Genomic DNA, 24,248 nt, shown 5'->3' on the forward strand with positions numbered 1-24,248 from the left:
TTTGGAGAATAACCTTCTGTTGTGTGTGTGCAGAAGGCCCAAGTCAAGGAGCAAGGAAGAGAAGCGTTGAACATCAGGCCAGGAGTTTGTAGTGGGCCAGAGCAGGCTTTTCATAGGGGAGTTGCTGGACTAGATGTGTTTCAGGGAGGTCCTAAGTTGTCAGTCATCTGGGGGAGTGTGTAGGACCTTACTGGCAGTGGGAATGAGTGGAGAGTAGGAATGCATGTGACAGGCCCTGCGGCTGGGTTTGTGGGAACAGTTCACTGTCCCTAGGTGGTAGAGAATGATGGAGAAAGTGGTACCAAAGCAACATTTGTTGCCTCTTTGGGAAGAGAGCCAGAGATGGCCTTAACCAAGGGCAGATGAAGGGTGAGGTTGGGCGGGTCATGGTCCCAGCAGGCTGCACAGGAGTGGCCGTCCAGCAGCCCTTGAGAACCTGGATCTGGACCTGCAGAGGGAGCACAGCTGGAGGCATGGGACCCACAGCAGGCACAGACAGGAGCTATTAAGCATTTGGCTCAGATAGTTAACCACTGCCTGAGAAAGAGAATATGTTACGGGGCTTTGGAGGCAGAGCTAAGCTGCCAAGAAGTGGCCACCTAGGAGCTAGGAACTCACAGCTCATCTTTTGAAAAGGAAAGCCTTAAAAAGGTCCATTCTTAATTATTCCAATTATGGGATTCTGGAAATAAGAAACAACTTACGCCATTCATACCTTCTCTCATCTGCTTTTGTACATTCTAAAGGAACAACTCAAAGTAGGAGATCAAACACACCACTCATCTAAAGTGGTAATACCAAGAATACACGCGAACATCAGGGTTGTTTCACTCTTAGAAGATCCCTTCTAGTGAGCAAAAAGCCCTTAGAGTGAGCCCTTGGACACAGCTGTGTTGTGGGCCTGCCTGTGGCAGCTGCTTCTGGAGAAACCTGTCACACTACTTTGTCCTTTCTCTAAGCAGCATTTGGTCATGTTTGTAGGCTTCCATGTAGGCCCTCATCAGTGTATGTGTTGATCCAAGTTGTTAAGAAAGTTCGTGTCCCATTCTGAAGATGTTGGTGTGTTTCCAAAGCAATTACTTGGAAAAACCCAACTCTGTATTCTGATTTTATTCTCTTTCCTCTTCTAGGGAACCAACAATCCCATATTTCTAAGCAGTATTGCCTTCTTTCAAGACTCTCTTATCAATCAGATGACCCAAATCAAACTCTCCGTGTATGATGTCAAAGATCGATCTCAGGGAACAGTTAAGTAACACGTTGTGGTTCATGGGATTTTGTTCCCTGTTCTTAAGTTCTATAATCATCTGAGTGAGAGGTGAACACAGATTAACTTCACTGCTTTGCTCACAGAGTAACTGATGTCCAAATGTATTCATCTTTAGGAGTTTCTTCCTGAGCATCCCTGTTGGGTTTCAGGGATAGGGTCAGGTGTGTTGTGGGAACCAGCCTGCTGGACTCCTCTGGGGCCTGGTATCTGGACCAGAAGCAAACCAAGCATACTAATGCCTTCTCTACCCGCTCTTCCTCAGATGTATTTACTGGGCTCTGGAACATTCATTGTCAAAGATCTGCTCCAGGACAGACATCATAGGTTGCATTTAACACTAAGGTTGGTATTTAATTTTATTCCCTTGAAAGGATCTGGAATCAGGAGGTCTAGGGATAAATGGACCATTTCTTGCATGCAGAGAGGCCCAGGACCCTCCCAAAGGCTGGTGTCAGTGACCTAGTGGTTGCTTACTGAAGTGAGATTAAAACTCAGCCCATCAGAGGACCTGTTAGGGAATGGGCATGTGCAATATGCATAGGAAATATGAGCCCCGTTGTACACAGACCTAAAGGAAAACCTAGGTACATATCTGATAATACTCAATATTTTTGTGTATCATCTTTTCCCTCCCCAGTAGGATATGATCTCCCAGGCAGCAGGGTTTTTGTCTGCTTTCCTTCATTGCCATATCCTAGAACAGAGCCTAGTGCTCAGTAAATATTTATGGAAGGAAGGAAGGGGAATCCCCGCTATGTCCCTGAAAGGAAGATGAAAGAGGTCAAGATGTCAGCCCTTCCCAAGTTCATTTCATGCACAGTTGTCAACAAAACCGCAACATGGTGTTCTTTTTTTCAAAATAATGTAAAAAGTTGGGAAGATAGTCCAAAATAGCAAAAGAAATGTGACAAGGGTTAATCACCTGCTTGACAGTGTGCCATTCTAAAGCTATAGTGAGGGCAGTGTCGTAGGCATCGGGCAGAGCAAGAGTCCTGGTTTGGCCCTCAGTGTGCATAGGGAACCTGCCTCAGCAGGAAGGACAAGTCTTACAGAAAATGCAAGGGCTCGTGTGGAGCAAAGGGCTGCTAGAGAAAAATGATCAGGTACGTCATGTGCCGGAACTAATTCTAGTTGGATCAGAGCTAAATAGGATAAATGGATACCTTCCTTTTGCAAAGCGGCTACATCAGACTCTTGAGCAGAGTGCATGGGGAAGCACTTCTCTAGGCATGAGGACAGGGAGAAAAAGTCACAAAGGAGGTCGTCAGTATATGTGACCACATAAAAATTTAGAATCTGGCTCAGACACCTTCAGTAAAAAGCCTGAGTTGTTAGGGTATCCCTGGGGCCTCCCTGGATGAATCAGATGGGCTCAGACAGCTCGGAGCCACCCTGAGGGGCCTCACAGGTGAAGCTAAGCGGGCTCGAGTGGCCTTACCTATATCATATCAGGATTCAGAGTCTTTGGGAAACCCTCCACTTACTTGGGGTCCAGACCTAGGTCTTGGGTCTAATCAAAGGGATTCAGTGCCAGAAGAAGGTCTCCAGTCCTGGTTCCAAGATGTGTCCTCACCAGTCTCTGGGGCAGAGGTCAGCCCAGGGGCCAGTGGCAGCCTCCCGAGCAAGCACGGCTTTTCCCCTCCAGCCATACCACAGGCACATCCACACTTCTCTGTGGAACCGCAGCCCTCCTCTCTGCTCTCATGGTTTCCTTGTCCACCCTCTGGCCCTGGAACCTGTATGTGTGGTGAAAGCTGGCTGACTGACCCCTCGGAGACCCAGGATGGCTGAGCTTTGCACTTAAGAGAAAACAAAGCGCAGGTATATAGCCTCTTATTAAAGCACTTTGTTCGTGACAGATCTGCAGAGAGTGACCGCGTGGGTAACATCACCGTGATCGGCTGGCAGATGGAGGAGAAGTCAGACCAGCGGCCCCCTGTGACCCGGTCTGTGGACACCGTCAATGGGCGGGTGAGCACACCGCCTTGTTCCTCCGTGTTGGAAGGAGTCAGAGGATGTGTCCAGGTGGACTTCACCTCTGTGCTCCGGGAAGGGAAAAACAGGCCCTCTAGGCAGAATGTGCCCCGACCCAGGCACTTCTCAAAGCAGTGAGAAGGGGTTCCCCTCAGGGACCGTGACATGCAAGGCTGTGCTGGGTAGGAGTGCAGCTGGAGGAGCTGCAGTCAGGCGGGGGCAGGAGGTGTGGAATGAGGCCTGGATTACCTTACCTGTTAGACCTTCCCTGTCCGGCACACGTGTGCCGCATGGCCGCCTGCTGCACACCTCCCATCCGCACACCCCTGCAGCCTCTCAATTACCTCTCCCCTCTCCACCTCCTCCCCTCCCTCTCTGTCACCCAGCCTCCCATGCCCTGTCGCCCACACAGCCCCGCATGCTCTCAGACTACAGTTTTAATATACCAAACACTGGTAAGTGGCCACTGCCGTAACATACAGAGCTAGCTCATTTTACCCAAAATAAGCCTAAGAGGTCAGCCGTGCAAACGTTCCTGAGCATCATCTTAGCCTGCCTCTCATTCTGTACGTCACACCCCTGCAATACAGGGTGAAGTGACCGAGTCACTGGAAAATCACGTGTGCGTGGCCTGAGTGCAGGGTGCTGGCAGGTGGGTTACCTAGGGGCTGGGGCAGTGTACTCCTGCAGAATGAATGGTGGTTACTAATTTTAAGAGTTCCCCAGTGATGCACGTGGGCCCCATTTCTGCTGAGTGTTCTGGAGTTGTTTGGGTCTCACTGTCTCTCTGCTTTTCTGCCCACATCATTAGATGGTTCTCCCGGTTGATGAGAGCTTGACAGAGGCACTGGGAATCCGATCCAAGTATGCTTCGTTGCGAAAAGACACTTTACTGAAATCGGGTAAACAGCTCCCTCCGTTGGTACTCTTGCCACTCTTGTGAGTGTCCACTTGGGCCACACTCACCCTTTCCTCCCTGCCCGGTTGGATTGTCATGGCCAGGTGCCCCGGTTGTCACCTTGTCGCCTCCCTGCCACGTTTGTAAGCTGCCAAACTCCACTCTGCCAGCATGTGGAGTTAGCAATCCTCCAAGGAAGGAGTTGGGGGGGGTCCCCTCTTCATTCCACTCTTCCTCCTTCCTCGTGTTACCTCGTTTGGTGACTGACCCTCCCCACCCCCGCCCCTGCGCTCCAGAGTCAGGTCCCCTTTTTGGGACCAGAAGATGGTGTGTTGCAGGGGAGGAGCAGCTGGGCTCAGTCACTTGGGTGGGCTTCGGCTGAAGTGTTTGCATTCTCTGGAGAGGAACAGTGAGAAGCAGGGTTGAGGGCCCAGAGAGGAGGGCCTGCATGGCAGCTGTGTCGCTGGCTCATGCGCCCCCTCTGTCTCCTCCCTGTCACCCACCCCAGTGTTTGGCGGCGCCATCTGCCGCATGTACCGGTTCCCCACCACGGACGGCAACCATCTGCGGATCCTGGAGCAGATGGCGGAGAGCGTGCTGTCCTTGCACGTGCCCCGGCAGTTCGTGAAGCTCCTACTGGAAGAAGATGCGGCCAGGTGAGGCCCTGTGGAGAGGCCGCCTGCCTGCCCGTCAGTCTTGGGTCATCTGCCCCTTCCTTTCCAGGAAGCTCTTAGATGTGGCGAGTAGAGCACTGGCAGCAGAGAGGCTGGCTTCAGACCCAGCCGCCACCACCTGCTTACTCTGTGGCCTTGGCTTGCCGAAGCCTGTGTTTGCTCGTCTGTCTCCTGAGTTCCTGTGCGAGGCCACCACCAGACAGGGTGCGGGAAGCACCAGATGTGGGCCCAGCACACAGTGCCTGCCCCCCTTTCTTCCCCTCTCCTTTCCCTTCTCAGTTGGCCTGTAGAAAGTTAGGAGTGGGCGGTTGTTCCTGGGTCCCAGCCGTTGGGTCAGCAGCTTCCTAGGGTAGGGCCACAGTGATAGGGGCTACAGAGAGCTGTATGTGACCCACTGGGGCCCTCCGGTCCTCCATATCTCTCAGCCAAGGGCATGTTCCATCCATGCCATGGTGGGGAGAAGCCAGAGACCTGGCTCAACCCCAGATCGCAGTGTGTGTCACCAGTCTTCCTCAGAGGTCGTTTCTTCTCGCTGTCCTAAGACAGTGTTAATTATGAACACAATATAACAAGTGTGATAGGACACAGTTCAGTCAGGATCTCACTGTTCAAATAAGCTATTTAAAAAAATTTTTTATCTTAGAAAAAACTCAACCTCAGAATAACAAGAGTAATGCAACGAGCTGCTTTATCTATGTATTATCTATATACTATTTTATAGTTATTTTAACTTTAAAATTTTTCCTTTCAGCTTTTCCATATTTGTGCTGATTTTCCTAGCTACCATCTACATTTGCACAGATCTTCACTGTTCACGTTATAATTTTAATTACAATGTAAATTCCCATTATTTGGTATATTAGATTACAACTTTGAAGGGTTTATCCATTTCACAAGAACTTTGGCTTTGAGGGTTTTGTTGTGTTTCAACATCAGTTTCACACACGTGGCTGGTGGTGTGTGTGGTGTGGGAGGCTTCTTGATGAGTGAGACAGGCCGTGGAAGATAGTCCCTCTGGAGAAGTGGGGACCACGCCCCGAGCTCCAGCTGCATGAGCTGCATGCAGAAATCAGAAGGGATGGCGAAAAGGAGGGTGGTCCAGGCAGGCCTCTGTGAGATGGTAACATTAAACTGAGACCGGATGCACAAGAAGGAGCAGAAAGACAGGCAGAGACAGCATAGCGGGTCTAGAGGCAGCCATGCAGCCGGGGCTCATGTGCTCATGAGCAGACCCTGGGCTGCAGGCCAGCTGCCAGTGTAGGTCTTATGACAGCCTCGCCTGCGTGCACACTCTTTTACTTGAATTTTGCCATTTTCATGATAAAATGGTACAACTTTTTTTTTAACCTTGGGCCATCTAGTAGATTCCATAAAATTAGCTTCTCCCCCTCCCATAGAAAAATATGCATAGTATAAAAAAACAGTGTCAAAAGGCTTTTAACAATGGCATAAATCTTGGGGCCCTCTAGTCTCTGATCGGCTTCCAAGAAATAACCACTTTTAACCGTTTTAGTGTTTACCACTGTATTTCTAAATAAACGTATAGTGTACACTCTTAATCGGTTTTGGGGATTAGCTACTGATTCCCTGCGATGAGGGTTTTAGATCTTTTGTACTTTCCTGTTCCCCAGCTTCCTAATATGGTTATCTTTTTTTTTTTTTAAGTCCATCTTGTGTTTTCATTATTCTGATTATGTAGCTGTGATTTACTGCTGAGCTAAGACAGTTATGTTTCAGTTCTTCCACAGCTTTTATTTTTCTGGAGGTGACAGATCCTCTTTTTTCTTTTCTTCTCCCTTTCCCTGCCTTCATGCTACTTCTGGATTTAGATAGCCCATTACCCACGTGGAGAAAGAAATCATAACCAAAGTTGCCAACCTCCTATGGCCCTTGTCCCTCCCCCTGAGGGACACCCCTGAGACAGAGGGGGCTGGGTGAGCACAGCAGAGCATGGTCATCCTGTGCCAGCCAGCTGTGGACCACCGCTCGGCAGCTTTATGTTGTGCAGCAATGTTCTTAGGGGTAGGGCAGAAAGGCCCAGGCCTCCCCAGAACATGGAGGGCAGTGAGAAGCTGTGTCATAACAGTCTCTGGGAGAGACAGAGGTGAGTGAGATGGCCCCAAGCAATGGCTTACGGGCTTCCACTCATCTCATCTTCCAGGAGGGCCCCACGTGGCCTGTGTGGGTCCGGGCAGGGAGCCACTCCCCTAGAGCCCCTCTCCTCCACTTAGTTTTCCCCAGACATTTGACAGAGTTTCTGTGATGGTGAGTAGTCTGCCGGTCATACAGCCATTCTTCCTAGAGTGGTGTGTCATGTGCCCGCTGCTTGCTCTGTGGACCTGCAGTGTGGCTGTTGTCCAAGGCCTTCCCTGGCATCGACTGCACTTCCATGTCCACTCGTTCTCCTGCTTGGGTGGGACGCCGCTGCCTCTCCCAGGAGAAGGAGCCAGCTCTGTGGCCTGATAGTGTGTGTATGTGTGTGTCTGCCTTGCAGAGTGTGTGAGCTGGAGGAGTTGGGGGATCTGTCCCCTTGCTGGGAGAGCCTCCGGCGCCAGATTGTCACTCAGTACCAGACCATCATCCTCACATACCAGGAAAACCTGACTGACCTCCATCAGTACAAAGGTGGGTGCTAGGTCTCCATTTTTTCCAGCTAGGAAACAAGAACCTGGCTCAAGTACTCTCCCTGACAGACACTCTAGTGGGTTTTTAAAAATAGGTTCTCATGTAGGTGTGAATTCTTCCGAATGTGGGTTTCTCATAAGAAGACAAGTATGTGAATTGCATTGAAAATTCCTTCTATGGTGTCTTCTGCCAAAGCAACTCATGTAGGATGAAATTTAGGAGAAATGAAATCATAGGCTGTTGGTTCATATTATTTTTTCATCTTGGTCTAAAATGCCCAAAGGAAATGCCCCAGAAGACATAAACTGTTTGCTTTGACACAGAGTGGTTTCCTAGATTTCCCAGTTTAAATATTCAACAGTCCTCTATTGAATATCCAGATTGTCTGAGTGGAGTGCTCCATTTTAAGGCTCAAAAGAGAAAGTGAAGTATAGACATCTTACATTTCTTCTTGAAAAATCCGGTTTGATTTTCAAAATACTCAAGGGATAGATTTAGAAGACTTCTCTTAACTTACTCCCTTTTTATTCCAAAATAGAATAGATTTTTTTATTCTTCATTACTTTATTCTCTATCTTCAGATTCTTTCCTCCCCACCCCCAACTACATAATGGAATTTCAGGGTTAAGAGAAAACGGAAGTCCTTCATATTAAGGTTTTGCTATGGAACGAATGAACCTGTCCATGAACTTGGCTGAGAAGAAGGCACACGCAGTTATGAGGACAAGATGATGGTGCCATTGGGTTTGGTTTGAATCTGAAGGGCAGGCATAAGGGTATTGGCAGCATGTAGCTCAAGATACTTAGGGACCTACCCATGCTGAATACCTGTTATCTGGTAAAAAGGAAACCCACATGAGCTTGAGTTTTCCAGAGCAGAGCATCTCAGCTGTCAGTATGCATCCTGGTCCCTGAAGATCTTGCTACAGTGCAGATCTAGCATCCTACATTTTCATCAGGCTCCCAGGGTGCCACTGCTGCTGATCTCTGGGCCCCCTGTACATATCAGGCCCTGGAGGGCAGTCTCCTAGCACAAAATGCAAAGCAGACAGTGGCTGTTCTGCATTTTGTATGCTGGTATGATTTACCTTTTATCACTAGAGAGAAAGTTTATTTTTTCTTCTGATCGTCAGTTAATTTGCAGTCCCTTTCTTTTCTAGGCATGTAGTTCTTAATTAGTGTTGGATTCTGATCATAGAAACAAGATTGCAGATATCAGTTATAAAATATCATCCACTCTCCTTAACCCCCTGAGTAGAATCAAGGGAACACATTTAGATCTGTGTTTCAGAGGGCCAGGATCCATGCGATACAGCATTTGTTCGTCCTGATAGATCTGAGGTGATGAGCAGACCTTTTCATCTCTTTGTGGACTTGAGATGTGTTGCTCTTATTGAACCAGTTTCTTCGATCTTGCATGCTGGCAGTCTCCAGGGTTGGAACAGGCAGACCCTGGCATGGGCCCATTTGCTTTTTATAGCAGTACTGACATCATGTTGCACAAAATCAGTTTTTATGTCAGACTTCTCGTTTGAGAGATGAGTCATGGGAGTGCTGGTAACCATAGCCTTCTGAAGCTGCTCCTACCTGGCCCTGCTCACCAGCTGAGCCCCTAAAACCAGTCTTCTGGCCAGTGGGCTGCCCACCCTCCAGTGTTTGACCCAGTCTACCATCTGGAGACAAAATGTATTCACAGGCACCTCAGAATTTCCTTGGCTACCACTAGCACATACCTGCTTACATGCAGCCGCTTTCTCAGAATTTACTGTCCTACTCGCCATTCCTGAATGCAGCGTGCATGTCAACGGTCCTTGTTTTCTCGTATTGTTTCTTAGGTCCCTCGTTTAAAGCGAGCAGTTTGAAAGCAGATAAAAAGTTAGAATTTGTTCCCACAAACTTGCACATACAGAGGATGAGAGTTCAAGATGATGGGGGGTCAGGTAACTATTTTTCTCTTCATCTTGCTAAATCACACTTGACTTCCTTTCTCCCCGTGTGCTTGGTCCCCAGGCTGCCCCACACGTGCGCAGCCTTCCCTGTGTGTTCTTCTGTCTGGCAGCTCAGATAAGAAGATGTGGCACAGGACCTCCGTAAGGTCTTTGTTCCCTAGTCTTTTCCCTCCCTTTGTCCCTTCCCCTCGTCCGTCCTTCCTCCAGCTTCCCTTTTTGTGTCTGTGGCATCAACACACCTGTCAGTTCTCCTTCCCAAGGAGGATGCAAACTGAGTGTTGCCAGTGATTGCCTTCGGCCCTTTGTGGCCCTATCTGGAGATGTGTAGGAACCCCATACCCCCCGAGATCATGGTGCTGGGCTCTGGGGGCCCTTAGACAATCCAGGCTTTGGGACTGGGGGAACAGGCTGCTTGGAAATGGGCTGGAGGGGCAGGGTCCCAGAGTTACGTGCATATCCCTGTAGCTGGCTTGTCCACAGGCCTGAGCCCAGAGTAACGGAGGAGAGCTTTCTGTCATTCAGATCAGAACTATGACATCGTCACCATTGGAGCGCCAGCAGCACACTGCCAAGGTTTTAAGTCAGGAGGTCTCCGCAAAAAGCTGCATAAATTCGAAGAGACCAAGAAGCAGTAAGTACTTGGAGGGTGTCCGTGGACCTTGTACAGCTGTCTGGTGCTGCCTAGGTTAAAAAAAAAAAAAAATCAAAACATGACAGCAAAAACATCCAGCCATCCGATGTGCTTTTGTGTGGCGGGAGGAGCTGCCTTGTGGCCCCTGTGCTTTTTTGTGTGCGACTGAGCTGGGGAGTGAGGAAGGCACCTGATAAGCGGTCCTGACCCTGCAAGTGAGCAGCAGATCGAAATCTCCCTGGAAGGTGGCCAGCCCGTGTGGACTCTCCGCTGGCTCAGCTGTCCCTTAGAGCCCCTGGTCTGTCATGCCACGTGTGTGGTCTGTGTTGAATGCCACAAAGTGTGAAGCCTACAGGAAATTGCTTCCTTTCCTGAAAGGACTGCAGGGGTAGACATTTCGGTTTTAGGGAAGCTGGAGTAGGGTGGGGGTGGGAGGGGAGCTGCAGTCCAAACAGGGAATGGCCAGGTGGGCAGTTGGAGAAGGGCCTCGTGGAGCACGCAGGGAGGTGTGGAGGCATGAGGCATGGTGCTTGAGGACAGGAGCTGAGCGGGAGGGTTGGCCTTGTTGGCAGCCTACTCAGTGCAGGGCCACACGCTGATGACCAGGAACGCAGGGATGACAGAGGTAAGCCTGGCCCCAAGGGGCTCCCAGTCTTTCCTGGGAGCAGACAAGTTCATAGCAGCATTTGGAGCAAGCCGTGCCATGCCTGGAGCAGGGGTGACGGAGAGAGAGCCATAAACCTCAGCTGTTGTGTTGGATATGTGGGAGGCATTGGTGATCTTCCAGAATGTCACCCGTCAAGATTTAAATAGATGAGGGAGGCAAGTGTGAGAAGTAGGGGCGACGAGAGTAGATGGTCCTGTGAGATCCGTGGATCACGGAGTAGAGGAAATAGCACGTAGGTGTCTGCCTGGGGAGAATGGTTATTACTTGATTATGTGTTCAGGCTGATGGGGATGACGACAGTAAAGAACTGCTGGGAAGAGAACGTTGATGGAGCCAGGTTGTGGAGATCCAAAGGCCAGACCAGGTAGGGAGCCCTAGAAGGTGGGGTGCAGAGAGATCCTGGAGGAGTGAGGAAACAAGCTGAAGATACTGTCGATCAGCCTCTGCAGAATGTAGAGTTGAAAGTGTGGGACTTAGCAGTGGAGAATGGAACAGCTGGAGGAAAGTTGAAGCCAAGGCCCAGGAGGCTTCAAGGGAATCGACAAGGCAGCCAGGTGGAGAGCTCTAGCACCTGCCAGGGAATCAGAGGCTCTGTGCTGTCATGGCCAGAAGTCAGGACGCAGCTTGAGAAAACTGCCCAAAGACCAGATCAAGGAGGGGGCGGAAGGTCAGGGACAGTGGCCGTTCACTGGGCCAGCGGTATCAGGGATGCAGCTAGGAGCTTTTCTGCCCATGGGGCGAGGCTGGAGGGGTAAGCCTTCAGGTGGAAGAGGGTGCTTTATGAGACATTATGGCTCAGATATGTGCACAGGGGTCCTAGAGCCAAGTGAACCCTGGAGGCAGCAGGAGGAAGAACCAGAAGTGGCTAGCGGGTTAGAAGGAGGAATTTCAGCCGGAAGGTCGGGGCAGCATCCTAGGGAGGCCCCCAGACAGCCCACTTAGCTAGATGGATCCCACCAAGGGTGTCTTCCCCACCCAGACAAGCCAGACCCACCTGAGAAGTCACTGACTCTGCTGTTCCCTGGGGATTACGGTGAAGAGGAAGTTTCCTTTGCTCCCCACAGCCCTACACAGCCAGCCAAGAGAGCACGTGTCTGTCACTCCATTGCATTTGGCTGTGTGGGGGTGTGAGTGGGAGATTGGAGGATGCCATGGGGGCCCTGGAGGGGAAAGCCCATCAGGAGGGGGCACCACTGGCCATCACTGTCTCACAAAGGTCCAGATGTGGATACCTGACTACTCCGTATGTTGACTTCAGATCTCCTTACTTCCACAATGCCTCTGGAGTATTTTTCAGATGAATAATATAAGTCTTTGTTTAATTTCCTACTAATGTTATGAAGCCACCTGTAGAAATGATTTTCATTATTTGAATTGTACTTTAAATGCAGACGTAACTTGGCCCACAGGCGGCATGTCTCCCTGGGGCTTGCATACAGACGCGGACGTTGCTCTGATGAATGAGCTCCTAAGTTTTATGGTTCCTGTAGTGGGTGCCTCAACACATAATTCCAAGGATTTTGACAAAAGATAACTTGGCTTTTTAATTTTTTGTTTTGCCTTTGGTGTTTGCTAACTGCTAATATTTCGTTTTGGTTCTTTTCTTTAGCAGTTTTGAGGAGTGTTGGTGAGTTTTCTGTCTGTGGAGAGAGTGTCTGTTGGGGTCTTGCTCTCCTGTAGAGAAAGCCTGTGCTGTCCCCTCCTCTGTGAGGTGCTTCGGCCCTCAGTGCCACCAGCGGCCCCTGGTTATAGCCTCGTAGACAGAATTCTCTCTTCCAACTGCAATGTTCTTTGATAATGAATAGCCCATGTCCAGTGTCCCATTTTACCTTCCAAATCTGGCAGCAGCTTGTTGCTGGGCGCACTCTGAGAGAGGACCCTGTTTTCTCCCAGGCTGGACAAGTTGCCAGGTGTTGGGATTTCAAGTCCACCCAGTGGTGGGGTCGGGAATCCCTTGCTGGCTTATTTTATAAGAATCTTAGGCCTTCAGTTTTCACCTTACCGTCCCGTCTTATGGGAGTGAAGCCAGCTTCCATTTCTCATGAATATAATTTATGCAGATTTTTAAAAGAGTGTTCCTTGGACCAGTTTTCCCCCTGAGGGCAAAGCAAGAATTAATATAACCACGGGATTTCTCCTACCAAAGAATTAGTTGGCAGCTAAAAAGCACTGTGTCTGCAGCCTGGTGGCCCCCCAGCTGCCCCGGGCCCTCCCCAGTCTTGCCCAGCATGCTTGCTCAAGCGACAGCCAGGGTTCTGCAAGGACATTTTGCTTGGTGATAGGCCCCAGAAGCACCTCCAGCCCTCTTGAACTGTGCCATCTCAGAGCTGGGGAGGCTCGGGGCCATAGCTGGGCCCTGCCTGAGATGGGGACAGCAGGACGTGCTGAGGCCTCTTGGGCTTTCCCCATTTCTAGGATTAGGACGGAGCACACATGCTTGTATATTCGCCATCATCCCCTAACAGCTCTTTGAAATTTACTCTTCCACACCCCTCCCCCTGCCGTGTGCTTCCTGTGTGTAAGTCCCAGATTCCTGTTATTAGAACGTGACCTGTAAGAACACAAGGTGAGTAGAAGGCAGTGCTCTCCTTCGGGCTTGGGAGACTGTGTGTACTGGTCAAAGTGTACACAGCCATCTACATACACATGCATATATCTATAGGAAGCACTAGAGATTGGGGCCAGGGAAGGACAGATCTTTAAAAATCCTGCTTGAGATTGTATTTCTAAGACTCAATTGTCAAATGGCAGCTATTCATTTGGAAGAGTGATTGCAGATTGGAAAGTAGTCGTGTGCACATTGTGCTGTGAAATTACTTCTCAGATCACGCAGGCTTGGTTGCGGTCTGCTGCATGGGCTTCTGGCAAATCCATCGTGTTTTATTGTGGTGTGTGGGCTTGGGGTGTTCTTTCTTTCTGGGATGCTTTGGTTTTTGGGTTTTGCATGTTTATACCATAGTCTGTCAAGGGAGGTTTCTTGGGGGCCTGCCTTCAGGGTCCAAAAAGCCCAGCAGGGAAGGGTCTCAAGTCCTCCTCTCCAAGAGGGGTGATGGAGGTTGTGTTCCTCCACCTTCTCCCTCATCTCCAAAACTCAGAGGGCAGCTCTTTGAGGGGACCAGTGAAGGCTCATTCCAGGTAGAGCTCACAAGTTCAGATCACAGGAGAAATCCTCACTGGGGCCTTACACTCTGTGCTTTTCTTGGCTTCCTCAGATGGTCTAAAACCTACATTTATACTATTATATTGACTGAGGATCTTGGCCTAGAGGCTTGGATGTATCATCTCCATCTAGAATGGCCAAACGCATTAGCCAGGCCCCACACAGCCAGGACGCAGAGTCGGTTCTCCGGTCGCTGTAATGTACAGGGGCTGGCCTGTAGCTCTGACCTCAATCCTAAGATCACACATGGCTTGGTGACGAGGGGAGGAGGAAGAACCAGGTGTTCAAAGCTCTTGAGGTGGCCACACCTGGCTTCTGGCTTGGCACGTTCTTCACCTCTTCTTCATCTGATGGAATGTTATTTTTCAAAGTAGAGAAGTGCTGGAGAAGGAAGTCTAGTTGTTGGGGTCAGAGGTGTGAGGAGGGAGAACTACTTGTATGTGCATGGAAAGTTTGAAGATTGGCCCAATGGAGAAACAGGTTTCTTGTGGAAAGTCTGGCATCCATGGCAGTCTGCCTTCCCTGAGATACACTGACCCCTTCTGAGATTAGCACACCCCGTGCCTCCACTTCGTGCCGCGGATAACTTGACAGGCGAGGTTCTCAGGTGAAATGTTATGAGCATTCGGGTGATTATTGGATTCAGTATGTGTTTATGCATTTATGTAAGAATACAGACACCTACAAATAGAGACAAAAGACTTCACTGTGTTTACTATTTCAAGCCCTCTACCATATAGACAGAAAGAATATCTTGAGATTTACTTTTGCCCATTAATAGCTAGACTAGCCTAGGAGAACATCCCTGAGTATCAGAATGCTTTACTTAGTGTTGGTTGTGGGCTGGGGTTGGTTGGGAGGCTGCTGCCACCCTCATGGATTTGAGAAGACCCCTTAGAATCTGTTCTTATCCTTTCTAGTACACCATCCAGCTGCCAATCCATAATCTACATACCACAGGACATCATCAGAGCCAAGGAGATCATTGCCCAGATCAATACCCTGAAAACCCAAGTGAGTTACTATGCAGAGCGGCTCTCGAGGGCGGCTAAGGACAGGTCAGCCACTGGCCTCGAAAGAACCCTTGCCATCCTGGCAGACAAGGTAGGAGACACCACCCTGCTATATGTGAGTTGGGGGCTCCCGTGGGTTTCTGGAAACCTTTGGACACCCCCGTGTGCTTAGAGCCGTCTATACAAAAGGTGACATTGGGATGACCTTGAAGATCTAGATTCAGGTTTAGTTCTGCCAGAGGCCCACGGTGGTTTGGTGATTGGCCTGTGGTCACAGAGCCGGATGAGGGCAGGTCACGGACGGCACCCAGGGCGGGGGACTTCCAGCTGCTGCTTCACGCAGATGTGTCATCCCTCAAGTCCATCAGCTTCATTGTGGAGGCTGAGATAGTTCTGCAGCTTTCTTAGCAACTGCCTACTCAGTGCATTTTTTGCCAGTTTTTATTAACTTGGAATTTGAAAAAAGGAGCTGAGTTATTGTACAGACATACAATAAAGGAAATATAGCTTCATTGGCTTACATGTAACCAATAAGCCATTTTCTAATTGACTGTTACTTGATCCTTATTAAAAATAAACAGGGACACCTGGGTGACTCATTTGGTTAAGGATCCAGCTCTTGATTTTTGGCTCAAGTCACGATCTCACGGTTCTGGGATCAAGCCCCATGTCAGGCTCTGCATTCAGTGGGGGGGGTCTCCTTGGGATTCTCTCTCTCCCTCTGCTCTTTGCCCCACTTTGGCATGTGTGTGCCCTCACTCTCTCCCTTCTTCTCTCTCTCAAATAAATAAATCTTACAATACATATACAGATACAGATATGTAAATAAATATATAAATATTAGTCTATACTGGGACATTAGATAGATCATTTTGATGGATGATGTTTTTTCAGATTACTCAGTCTCTCTGCACGCATGCGTGTGCACACACACATATGCACACACATACAGAGATTCTGATCACACTTCCCCACTCACACCCACTTTGCTGGGGTGAGGTGCTGTTCCTGATCAGAATGTGTTATATCCTTCACATGTGTCCACTCAGCCAAGAGATTGAGAGCTGGAAACTAGATCCATTTGGAAAAGAAAGATGATGTTATCAGAAGGAAAATTATGAGCCCCAGAACTCCTGCTGCATACAGAATTCCCCAGAACCACAGTGCTGTGCTGAGAGCCCCACTGCCCAGAGTCCAGGGCTTTAAGTATTAGATGCAAAAAGATAAGACTTAAGTGATTGCCTCAAATTCCTGCCTATCCCCTGGAACTGGAGGGGATGGCCCAAGAAGTCAATGAAGGCAAGGACACTGGGCTCCCTCCAGGCCCTGCCTCGAGTCACATCCGGCTCAGAGGCGGGCAGGGATGGAAGAATATCAGAGATTTCTCAACCTCCCTTATTCTCCCTGTGTCCTCCAGTCTTTTTGTGGGAGTCTTTGAACTCAGCCATCCCAAGGTTTCTTGCCCTATGGAGAAAGGTGCCCATCTGGGCCTTGGGTCTGCTCCTGAGCTCTCAGAGACAGCCGGCCTTGCAGCCCCTTGCTTGGAGGCTCAGCAGCTCTGGTTTGTGTGTACCGCAGACCCGGCAGCTGGTCACTGTGTGCGACTGCAAGCTGCTGGCCAACTCCATCCACGGGCTGAACGCAGCACGGCCTGACTACATTGCCTCCAAGGCCTCCCCCACGTCGAGTGAGGAGGAGCAGGTGATGCTTAGGAATGACCAGGACACCCTCATGGCCAGGTGGACGGGGAGGAACAGCCGGTCTTCTCTGCAGGTGGACTGGCACGAGGAAGAGTGGGTGAGTCTGCTGCCTGTGGCCGCCGTTCTGCCACTGAGCCTGGGTTGAAAAATTCAAAGCCTCCTGCCAGCCCCTCTCCCCCACCAAGGGGTGCCTAACAGGTTGGCTGCTTGGTGGACAAGTTCCGAGTCTCCTTCCCGGACAGTGCTTGGGCCCCCTGATTGAGGGAGGGAGATGGCATTTTCACACCCTATGTCCATCTGAGGGGCAGGGCTGCTGTAGGCCAGGCTGGGGTCAGACTTGGTGGTAAAGGGGGTGATGTTCTCCACGGAGCCCTTGTCTTGCTGGCAGCCTGTCTCCTGTCACTGTCTAATCAAGACCAGCCAGGCCCCCTGCTTCCTCAAAGCTCTCTACACAGTTAGCCCTTCCAGGGCCATTTGTATTTGGTGGCTTGGGGAGGAGTCTGGAGACGCTACCCCTGTCATGGTTTCTGTTGCCTCCTGCTTCCTGACACAGTGACCCTGAGAGCTGCCTGTCTCTCCTGAGGGAGTGACACATCACACAACTCATTTTTGTCATTTCTTAGGACTACTGCTTGGAGGCATTTTTCTGTGAGGCACTGAGTTTTTAGTCAGCAGCGAAGGGCTCCTCCAGCCCTGCCCTGGTGTCCTGTATTCTGGGTGGGTTTCTGCAGACCGCTTCCAGCCCTGCCTCCCCACCTCCCCACTGCCCCCATCTGAAGTGATCAACTGCTCCCATTACCTCCCATTACCTTCCCTCAGTCCTCTCTGTGTCTCAGTCCTCTCTATAGGAGGTCTGCAGCAGAGGGAGGAGGGATGAGCTGGCCCCCTGGGCCCTGTGGCCCGTCTGCCAGCTCTGGAAGGTACCGGGAAGTCCTGTCCAGCCTCTGTGATGGTTACTAGCAAATGTGTCTCTGATTTTAAAAACAATGACTGCAGTACCTTGATCTGTATTTTGAAAAACAAATACAGCAGTAATAGGGAATTTTGAATTAATCTTGATATTTCTAAATTCGTGGTATTTTAATGATCACAGTGGCCCAGAGTAGGGGAGTCAGTGTGTATGTGTGTGTGTGGAGGGGGTTTGGGGGGCAGGGAAAGGGGTTGTGTTCTGTTCTGCTTTTCCAGTCGGGAGAGCTGACCCCAATGCGCCCTTTCGGTTTGGAAGGAGAAAGTGTGGCTGAATGTGGACAAGAGCCTGGAGTGCATCATTCAACGGGTGGACAAGCTGCTGCAGAAGGAGCGCCTGCATGGCGAGGGCTGTGAGGATGTCTTCCCTTGCGCAGGCAGCTGTACCAGCAAGAAAGGTAACCGGGACAGCCACGCCTACTGGATCAAACCAGAAGACCCCTTCTGCGATGTCCCCTCCTCGCCATGCCCCTCTGCCATCTGCTCGATGCCATCCTCACCTGCATGCCATCCTCACCCAACCACACGTGCGTATGCGTCCACACCACCCATTCATGCTGCCTCCACCTCGCACTGCGTCTGTCTGTCTCTCTGTGTCTGACTCCATGGCCTCTTCCCTCCATACAGACTGCAGGGAGGGCTGTCAGGCAGAGCTGGAGGTCACAGTGCACAGAGCAGCGGGCAGGGAGGGCAGAAGCCCTCGTGGTCCACGCCTGGGGAGCCCATGTGCAAATCTGTGTGTCCAGCAAAGGCAGATTCTTAAGACCATCTTGGGTCTCCCTGCCTGTCAGGGTGGGGCTCTCAGGCTGTTCTGGTTCATAAAGCAGTCTGAGAACCTGAAGGCAGCCAAAACGCAGATGCTTTTCTCCTGAGATTGCTGATTGCATTAGGAAGTGGGAGAGTCAAGGAAAAGTGACTCATGCAGGGACACAGCTGGATGAGAGCTATTAGCAGGCTCGGCAGACTCGTCTAGAGGCTGGCTGTCATCAGCCAGGGGTGCTATTACCCAGCAGGGGACGTTGCCGTGGCACTTGTGGGTCACTCAGTCAGATGGGGGAACCCACTCCTGGGGCTGAGATAGGTTCCTCTGCTTGGCACCGCCCCCGAGGCAGGGTTCTCAGTAGATGGTAGGACGTTGGCCTGCAGGAACGTGTTTCAGAAATAGTCTTTTGCCTGCAGAGATGTAGCACAACCAGACACTCTGTCCATCATGTAGCCCTAAAACTGGGCACGAATGCTTTCTCTGCAGGGACCCATCCTTGGTCCCTGCCTCTCGAGGCCTTCCACATCTGAGAGCCAGAGGGGGTCATGGGCCAGGCAGCTGAGGTGGCTGCAGACCTAGCTGTGGCATCCACTGCTCTCCTCTGGGAATAGGAAGCTGTAGTTAGTAAGGCCCAGATGGGCGAAGGCTAGCCTTCAGACAGCAAGGATTTTTCATTTCTGAATTGGACAGCTTTCATTCAAGGCAGACGCGTGTTCCTTTATCAGAGCCTCTTGATAAATCCTTCATTTGTAAGCTGCCCTTCACCTTTTCAGTCTGCCTGCAGTCTGTTCTCAGGGCACGGTTTCACTTGAGCCTCTGATTCAGCAGTGTTCACGTCCTCCACCCTTCCATCTGTGAAGGACTGTAGTTTAAGTTCCCCAAACCTGTGATTGGTTTCATGGAGCTGTTTTGTCCTGTTTGTCTTCTCATTTTTTTTAATGTAAATTGTGTTTTGTTTTCTTTTTTAAATCTGAAAGCTCATTGCTCATTTCTCTTCAATATTGTCTTGCTTGTAATTTTAAAATTTTTCTGCAGATATAAAAAGAGTAATTTATTGGGCTTTAAAAAAATGCCAGAGAGTTTATTTAATCAGATATTCTGTTATATTCATAACTTAAATGTCACTTTCCTTCTAGGCAACATCCTGTATTGGTCAAATGTAGACAAATTTAAATGCAGCTTTCAAGTTATTTAAATGAGCATTTATTTATGGTATTTAGGGTATGGCTTATGTTTGCCATGCAAATCAGTTCTGTTGTGGTCATGGGAATATGAAGCATATATTTGAGAGAGTCTAACTTGGCTGATCAGTACTCAAAGAAATGTATGAAACCGTATGCCACTAAATTAACTGTGGATGATCCTTAATTTAAAAATCATGAGCATAGCTAGGAAGGCATTCAGAACTGGATGGGATCAGGAGGATCAGAAAGAACGAGACTGGAGACTGCAAGCTCTTTACCCAGTCTCTTACCATCAAGGGCCAGAGCTCAGCTCTGGCATGACTTTCCATATCATTCTAGCTTCCGGGGCCAGTTGTTTTAGCCTAATGAGCAGGTTGTGTTCATACCAGCTTACCATACACAAAGAACTCTGTGCCTCTTTGAGAGGCATCATGACTTTTCATTCTACCTCTATACACTGTCCTAGGTCTTTGGTGTCCATCTTCTGCTCAGGAGCTGCCCTGCCTTCTAGCTTGCTCTCCCACAGAACTCAGAGTCTTGCCTGGCAGACACGCACCACTGCGGGACCCATTGACAAGTCCCTGCCAGCTGGAACCACAGAGGCTCTGGGAGCCTTTCCTTCCTTCTCCTGCTTTCCGCACAAGTCACAAGTGCCCCACGCCCCTCTGCATCTCCACCCGCAGCCACCCCGTCTGGTGGCGTTCGTGACCTGGCTATGCACGCACTCATCCTCTCCTCATCTCTGAAGAGCCATTCAGACAAACCTCAGACCAGGTTGTTTTAACCTGAGACTTAGGGGTTGCACCCCAGGTTCGTATGCCCCCTGAGATGATGTGCTAAGATGAGAGGAGGTATACAGGGGTCATCAAATCTCAGGGGACTCCATGGCCTCAGACAAGGTACAAGCCACTGGTCCAAGAGTACCAAAGGAGACCCCCACCCACCCCCACACACATATTCCCTGCTTTGATTGAGAGATTGAATTTACCCAGCTGAGTTTAACCGTCAGTGCCTTTTCAGGGATGCTCACAACTATTTGGGATCATCACAGATGATCATGAAAACAGGCTCCTCGACCTTCCTCCTCCCTCAGACTCAGAATTTTGGACAAAGGGTTATGGGGAGGCAGAAATCTGGGGTTTTTTTTGTTTGTTTGTTTGTTTGTTTGTTTGTTTCTCAAGACCTGGGGTCATTCTGATTAGTTGGACAGAGGTCTAAGAATCACTGCCCTGTATCACTGCACACCGCTGTCGGTTTTTCTCTTTGTTAGGGAGCCGGTCTCAGGATATTTAGGGCCTAATGAAGAGGCTGAAGTTTTAAGCTTACAGGGGCCTTTTCATTTGCTCTGTTCTGTCCCCTTTGCCAGTGGGAGAAGTCACTGCCAATGATAACTAGAAAGGAAGGATCCCTTGCCCCCTCCACCTCTGGGCAATCCAGTTTGTAAACATCTCTATTCAGCTGGTTCCAGCTATTTTGGGGGGCTCTGAAACCACCCATTTCAGTATCCTGCAGACATAAAATGAACCCTTTTCAGACTTGTTTTCCTCCAGGGGGCACACCCAGTTAACCAAGGAATTTTAGAGTTGTTGAGGGAAATATAAATAGTACTTCACTTGCTGAAATGGGAGTTAGCGTAGTGCAATTGAATTAAAATTGGCATTCGAGTGACCTGGAGGGACATTGTAATTCTAGACTTCCCCCAAATCATAAAAGTTTTCAGTTTGATTGAAATTTTTAAGATTGGCATAGATATAGGGTGGTATATTGGTTTCATCACTGGATCCTCACCTTGGGTCTCAGCATGTGAGTCTGCAGCCCAGGTTCCGCTCGTGAGGCAGGGCCTCGGGCTCTGATCAGTTTGCTGGTCAGTCTCTCTCATTACACGTGTGCTTCCAGATGCTGGGAGACGACTTGTGCTCCGCCACATGCAATGTGATCGATGAGGGCACCGAATCACATTGTAGTATGTGAGTTTGCTTACCTCAAGAGTCTCAGCAACATGAGTGAAAGAGTCAGTGAGTCGGTCAGTGTTTACCACCAAGAGGGCTCGGCTGCCTGAGAGCAGCCGGGTGCCTGCATGGGACTTCTCAGGGAAGAGGCGGGCAGGCCTGCCTCTGACCTCTTCTCTGCTCATTTGAGCCACCTTACGGCCGGCTGCCGACGCCGTCGCTGTAAGCGCTGAGTTGTTCGTGTTTGAACTTTGTGCTGCTCCTTAATCATCCGTGTCGCCCTCCATTTCTGTGCAGATTGCAGCCCCCCTCCTGACGAGTCCAGCCCAGGTACGTGGTTTCCGTTCAAGGCTTCTACAGATGGCTTTTTTAATCCTCAGGTAGTATTTGTGGCGGAATTATCCAAGATTGCCTGTGCTTCCAGAGTTAGGAAAATATTTCAGGAGTTTCTTCCTTTGAAGCAGTTAGCAACGTCTCTTAGGTCTGGCGAGGAACCAGTTGGGTTGGGGACGGTGGCCTGAAGTAGGCTACCACAGGTACTTTCCTTGCTTGCCCATCCTAAAACCTTTTCAGACGATTCATGTCCGTGGGTGCGTTGGACTTCCTGATATGGAGCAGTGCGTGTTTGTAAGCACCACTTCCTGCGATTGCACCTGAACATGTGAGCCTTACATGGAGTGGGTGTAGCCACCCAAACGCAGCATTCGCAATCACACAACATCCTCTCTTCTGAGTCTGGGTGCAGCTTAGAGTTCTTGGGCATTGCTAACAGGCTCAGTTGGAGATAGTGCTAAAAACGGAATCTCCCTGCTGCCCTTGCATGTAGGAGTCAGTGGCTATGGCTCTAGTTCAGGGGTCGGCCGCCTACAGCTCTGAGCCAAGTCCTGTCCACCGCCTCCTCTTGTAAATTATGTCTTATTGGCGATCACGTCCACTCATTCACGTGCTGTCTCTGACTGCTTTTGTGGGGCAACACCAGAGTCAAGCAGTTGTGACAAGGACCCCATCATCCTCAAAGCCTAAAATATTTACTATCTAGCCTTTTTACAGAGAAAGGGTGCCGACCCCTGCTCTAGTTCATGTTGAGTTTCCTGGTCGTGGCTTGTGGGTTCCCCAGAGTGAGCATGAGACCCCCAAATATATGCTTTTGCTTACGCCCCCCCCAATCAACTACCCAATCAGTCTGATGATTGGATGATTGCATATTTCTGAATGGATATAAATGTGAGGTAGCCAGATACCTATTTTATATCTAGAGTGCAGTAAACTCGTGCTGTGGGGATTTACCAAACTCTCCCTGTCAGTGTTAGCAAACCCTCTCAGCTTGTGTAACACCCATGAATTTTAGGCCAGCCATGTCATTTCTAGAAGCACCGGTGGGTTGTCCTCAGTTAATATCAGTGGACTAAAATGGTCCCCTGCCAAGAGTTCCTTTGGCTTTTCCTGGAGAGCTATATTTTATCTCAGTCAAAATACACACACACACACACATTTTTTTCTCTCAGTCTTCCTCCCTCCCTCCCCTGTTAATGAGGGGGGAAGAGCAGAGTTTGGATTTGAAAAAGTCCTTCAGAGTTACCCAAAGTAGAATATGTGGTCCATGGATTGGCCACCAGTCATCAAGCATTGACAGATTAGCAACTAGACAAGGAACTTGCCCCCAAAAGTGAATCAGCCACATCACTAAGGATGCTATTTAGTTGAGCTGGGTTTTGTTTCGTTTTTTCATAGTAAGACTTTCTTGACAAAGTGAGCAGAGTATGACCCTTTTATCAAATCTAGCTTCCCAATATCTTTACTCAGCTAGGTCCTGGAAATCTCATTTCTGTCTCTAAAATTCATTTTGTCTGGAAACTCCTAAATATAGTTTTTCTTCGTATTTCCCCCCAAATATATTTGCACCCCCCAATCCTACTGTCTACTTGGCAGAAACAGTCTGACACAATAGAAATAATAGAGTTTAAAGTTAGACACATACGATGCTCATTCTTTTTGTGTGTCTGGGAAGACACTTAACCTCTCTGAGCCTATTTTCTTACCCATATTAATAAGTCTCTCTCTGTGGATTAAATGAGAAAATAGTTGCAAGGTAAAGCACTAACAGTTTTACGTGCACAGTGGTTGGTACTCTTCTTGAACTCAGGAGTCATCCAGACATGTCTAAGCCCTTCTCTGGGCACATGGCAGATGGGTCTCCCACCCAGACCCACATCTTTTCTCCAGGACAAGCTCTTAGCGCTTTTTAGCCATTCTTCCTTTACTCCCAATTTTTTTCAGGGTTTTTTCTTTTTTTCCCCTAATGGAAAAAAAAACAAGTCATATTTAAATGGATTTTTTTTTTTTTTTTGAAGAGAAGTAGGTAAAGTCAAAAAGTATTGCATGGAGAAGATTTGCTTAGTCAGCAAAGACCACTTGTACTTTCTGATCATTTTCAGATTAAAATGCATATTAATTACATATGTACTGATATACATGCATGTTAAGTGGAAAAGCGAAGCAGAATTGGCAACACTTGCTTTATGAGCATTTACTTCTTAGTTAATGACTAACTTAGTTAATGAAATGCCAGTTATTTGGATATTAAAACTGCCATTGGTCTTTTTTAGTAGTTGCTGCTGAATAAAATTTACATGTGTGAACAGAGTTCTTCTCTGAGATTTTTTAGAGGAAGAAAGAGATTAGGTGTCACCTAGCAGAGCTTTTCCATTTTCCCAGAAAAGGACCTGTGTGGCCAAGGAGTCAAGAGACCTGTCCGTGGCTACCACTGTTTAGCAGCAACAGGGGCCCGAGACTCATATTGTCCACTCCTCAGTCCAGTGTCCTAT

General features: G+C 49.2%; 1 protein-coding gene across 1 annotated transcript in view; it reads left to right on the plus strand.

Moving 5' to 3' along the window:
- The window catches only part of INPP4A (inositol polyphosphate-4-phosphatase type I A), a 132,242-nt gene that overhangs the window by 89,231 nt on the left and 18,763 nt on the right, over positions 1-24,248 (plus strand). The window contains exons 6-18 of the mRNA XM_080812611.1: positions 1,131-1,247; positions 1,533-1,612; positions 3,130-3,241; positions 4,056-4,146; positions 4,651-4,798; positions 7,311-7,441; positions 9,277-9,381; positions 9,913-10,021; positions 12,301-12,315; positions 14,769-14,952; positions 16,440-16,658; positions 17,787-17,925; positions 21,721-21,753. Of these exons, the coding sequence (XP_080668737.1) occupies positions 1,131-1,247; positions 1,533-1,612; positions 3,130-3,241; positions 4,056-4,146; positions 4,651-4,798; positions 7,311-7,441; positions 9,277-9,381; positions 9,913-10,021; positions 12,301-12,315; positions 14,769-14,952; positions 16,440-16,658; positions 17,787-17,925; positions 21,721-21,753 (1,483 nt within the window). The remainder of the gene's footprint in view (positions 1-1,130; positions 1,248-1,532; positions 1,613-3,129; positions 3,242-4,055; positions 4,147-4,650; positions 4,799-7,310; positions 7,442-9,276; positions 9,382-9,912; positions 10,022-12,300; positions 12,316-14,768; positions 14,953-16,439; positions 16,659-17,786; positions 17,926-21,720; positions 21,754-24,248) is intronic.

Source organism: Martes martes (assembly GCF_963455335.1).
Source record: "Martes martes genome assembly, chromosome: 9".
Classification (NCBI taxonomy): domain Eukaryota; kingdom Metazoa; phylum Chordata; class Mammalia; order Carnivora; family Mustelidae; genus Martes; species Martes martes.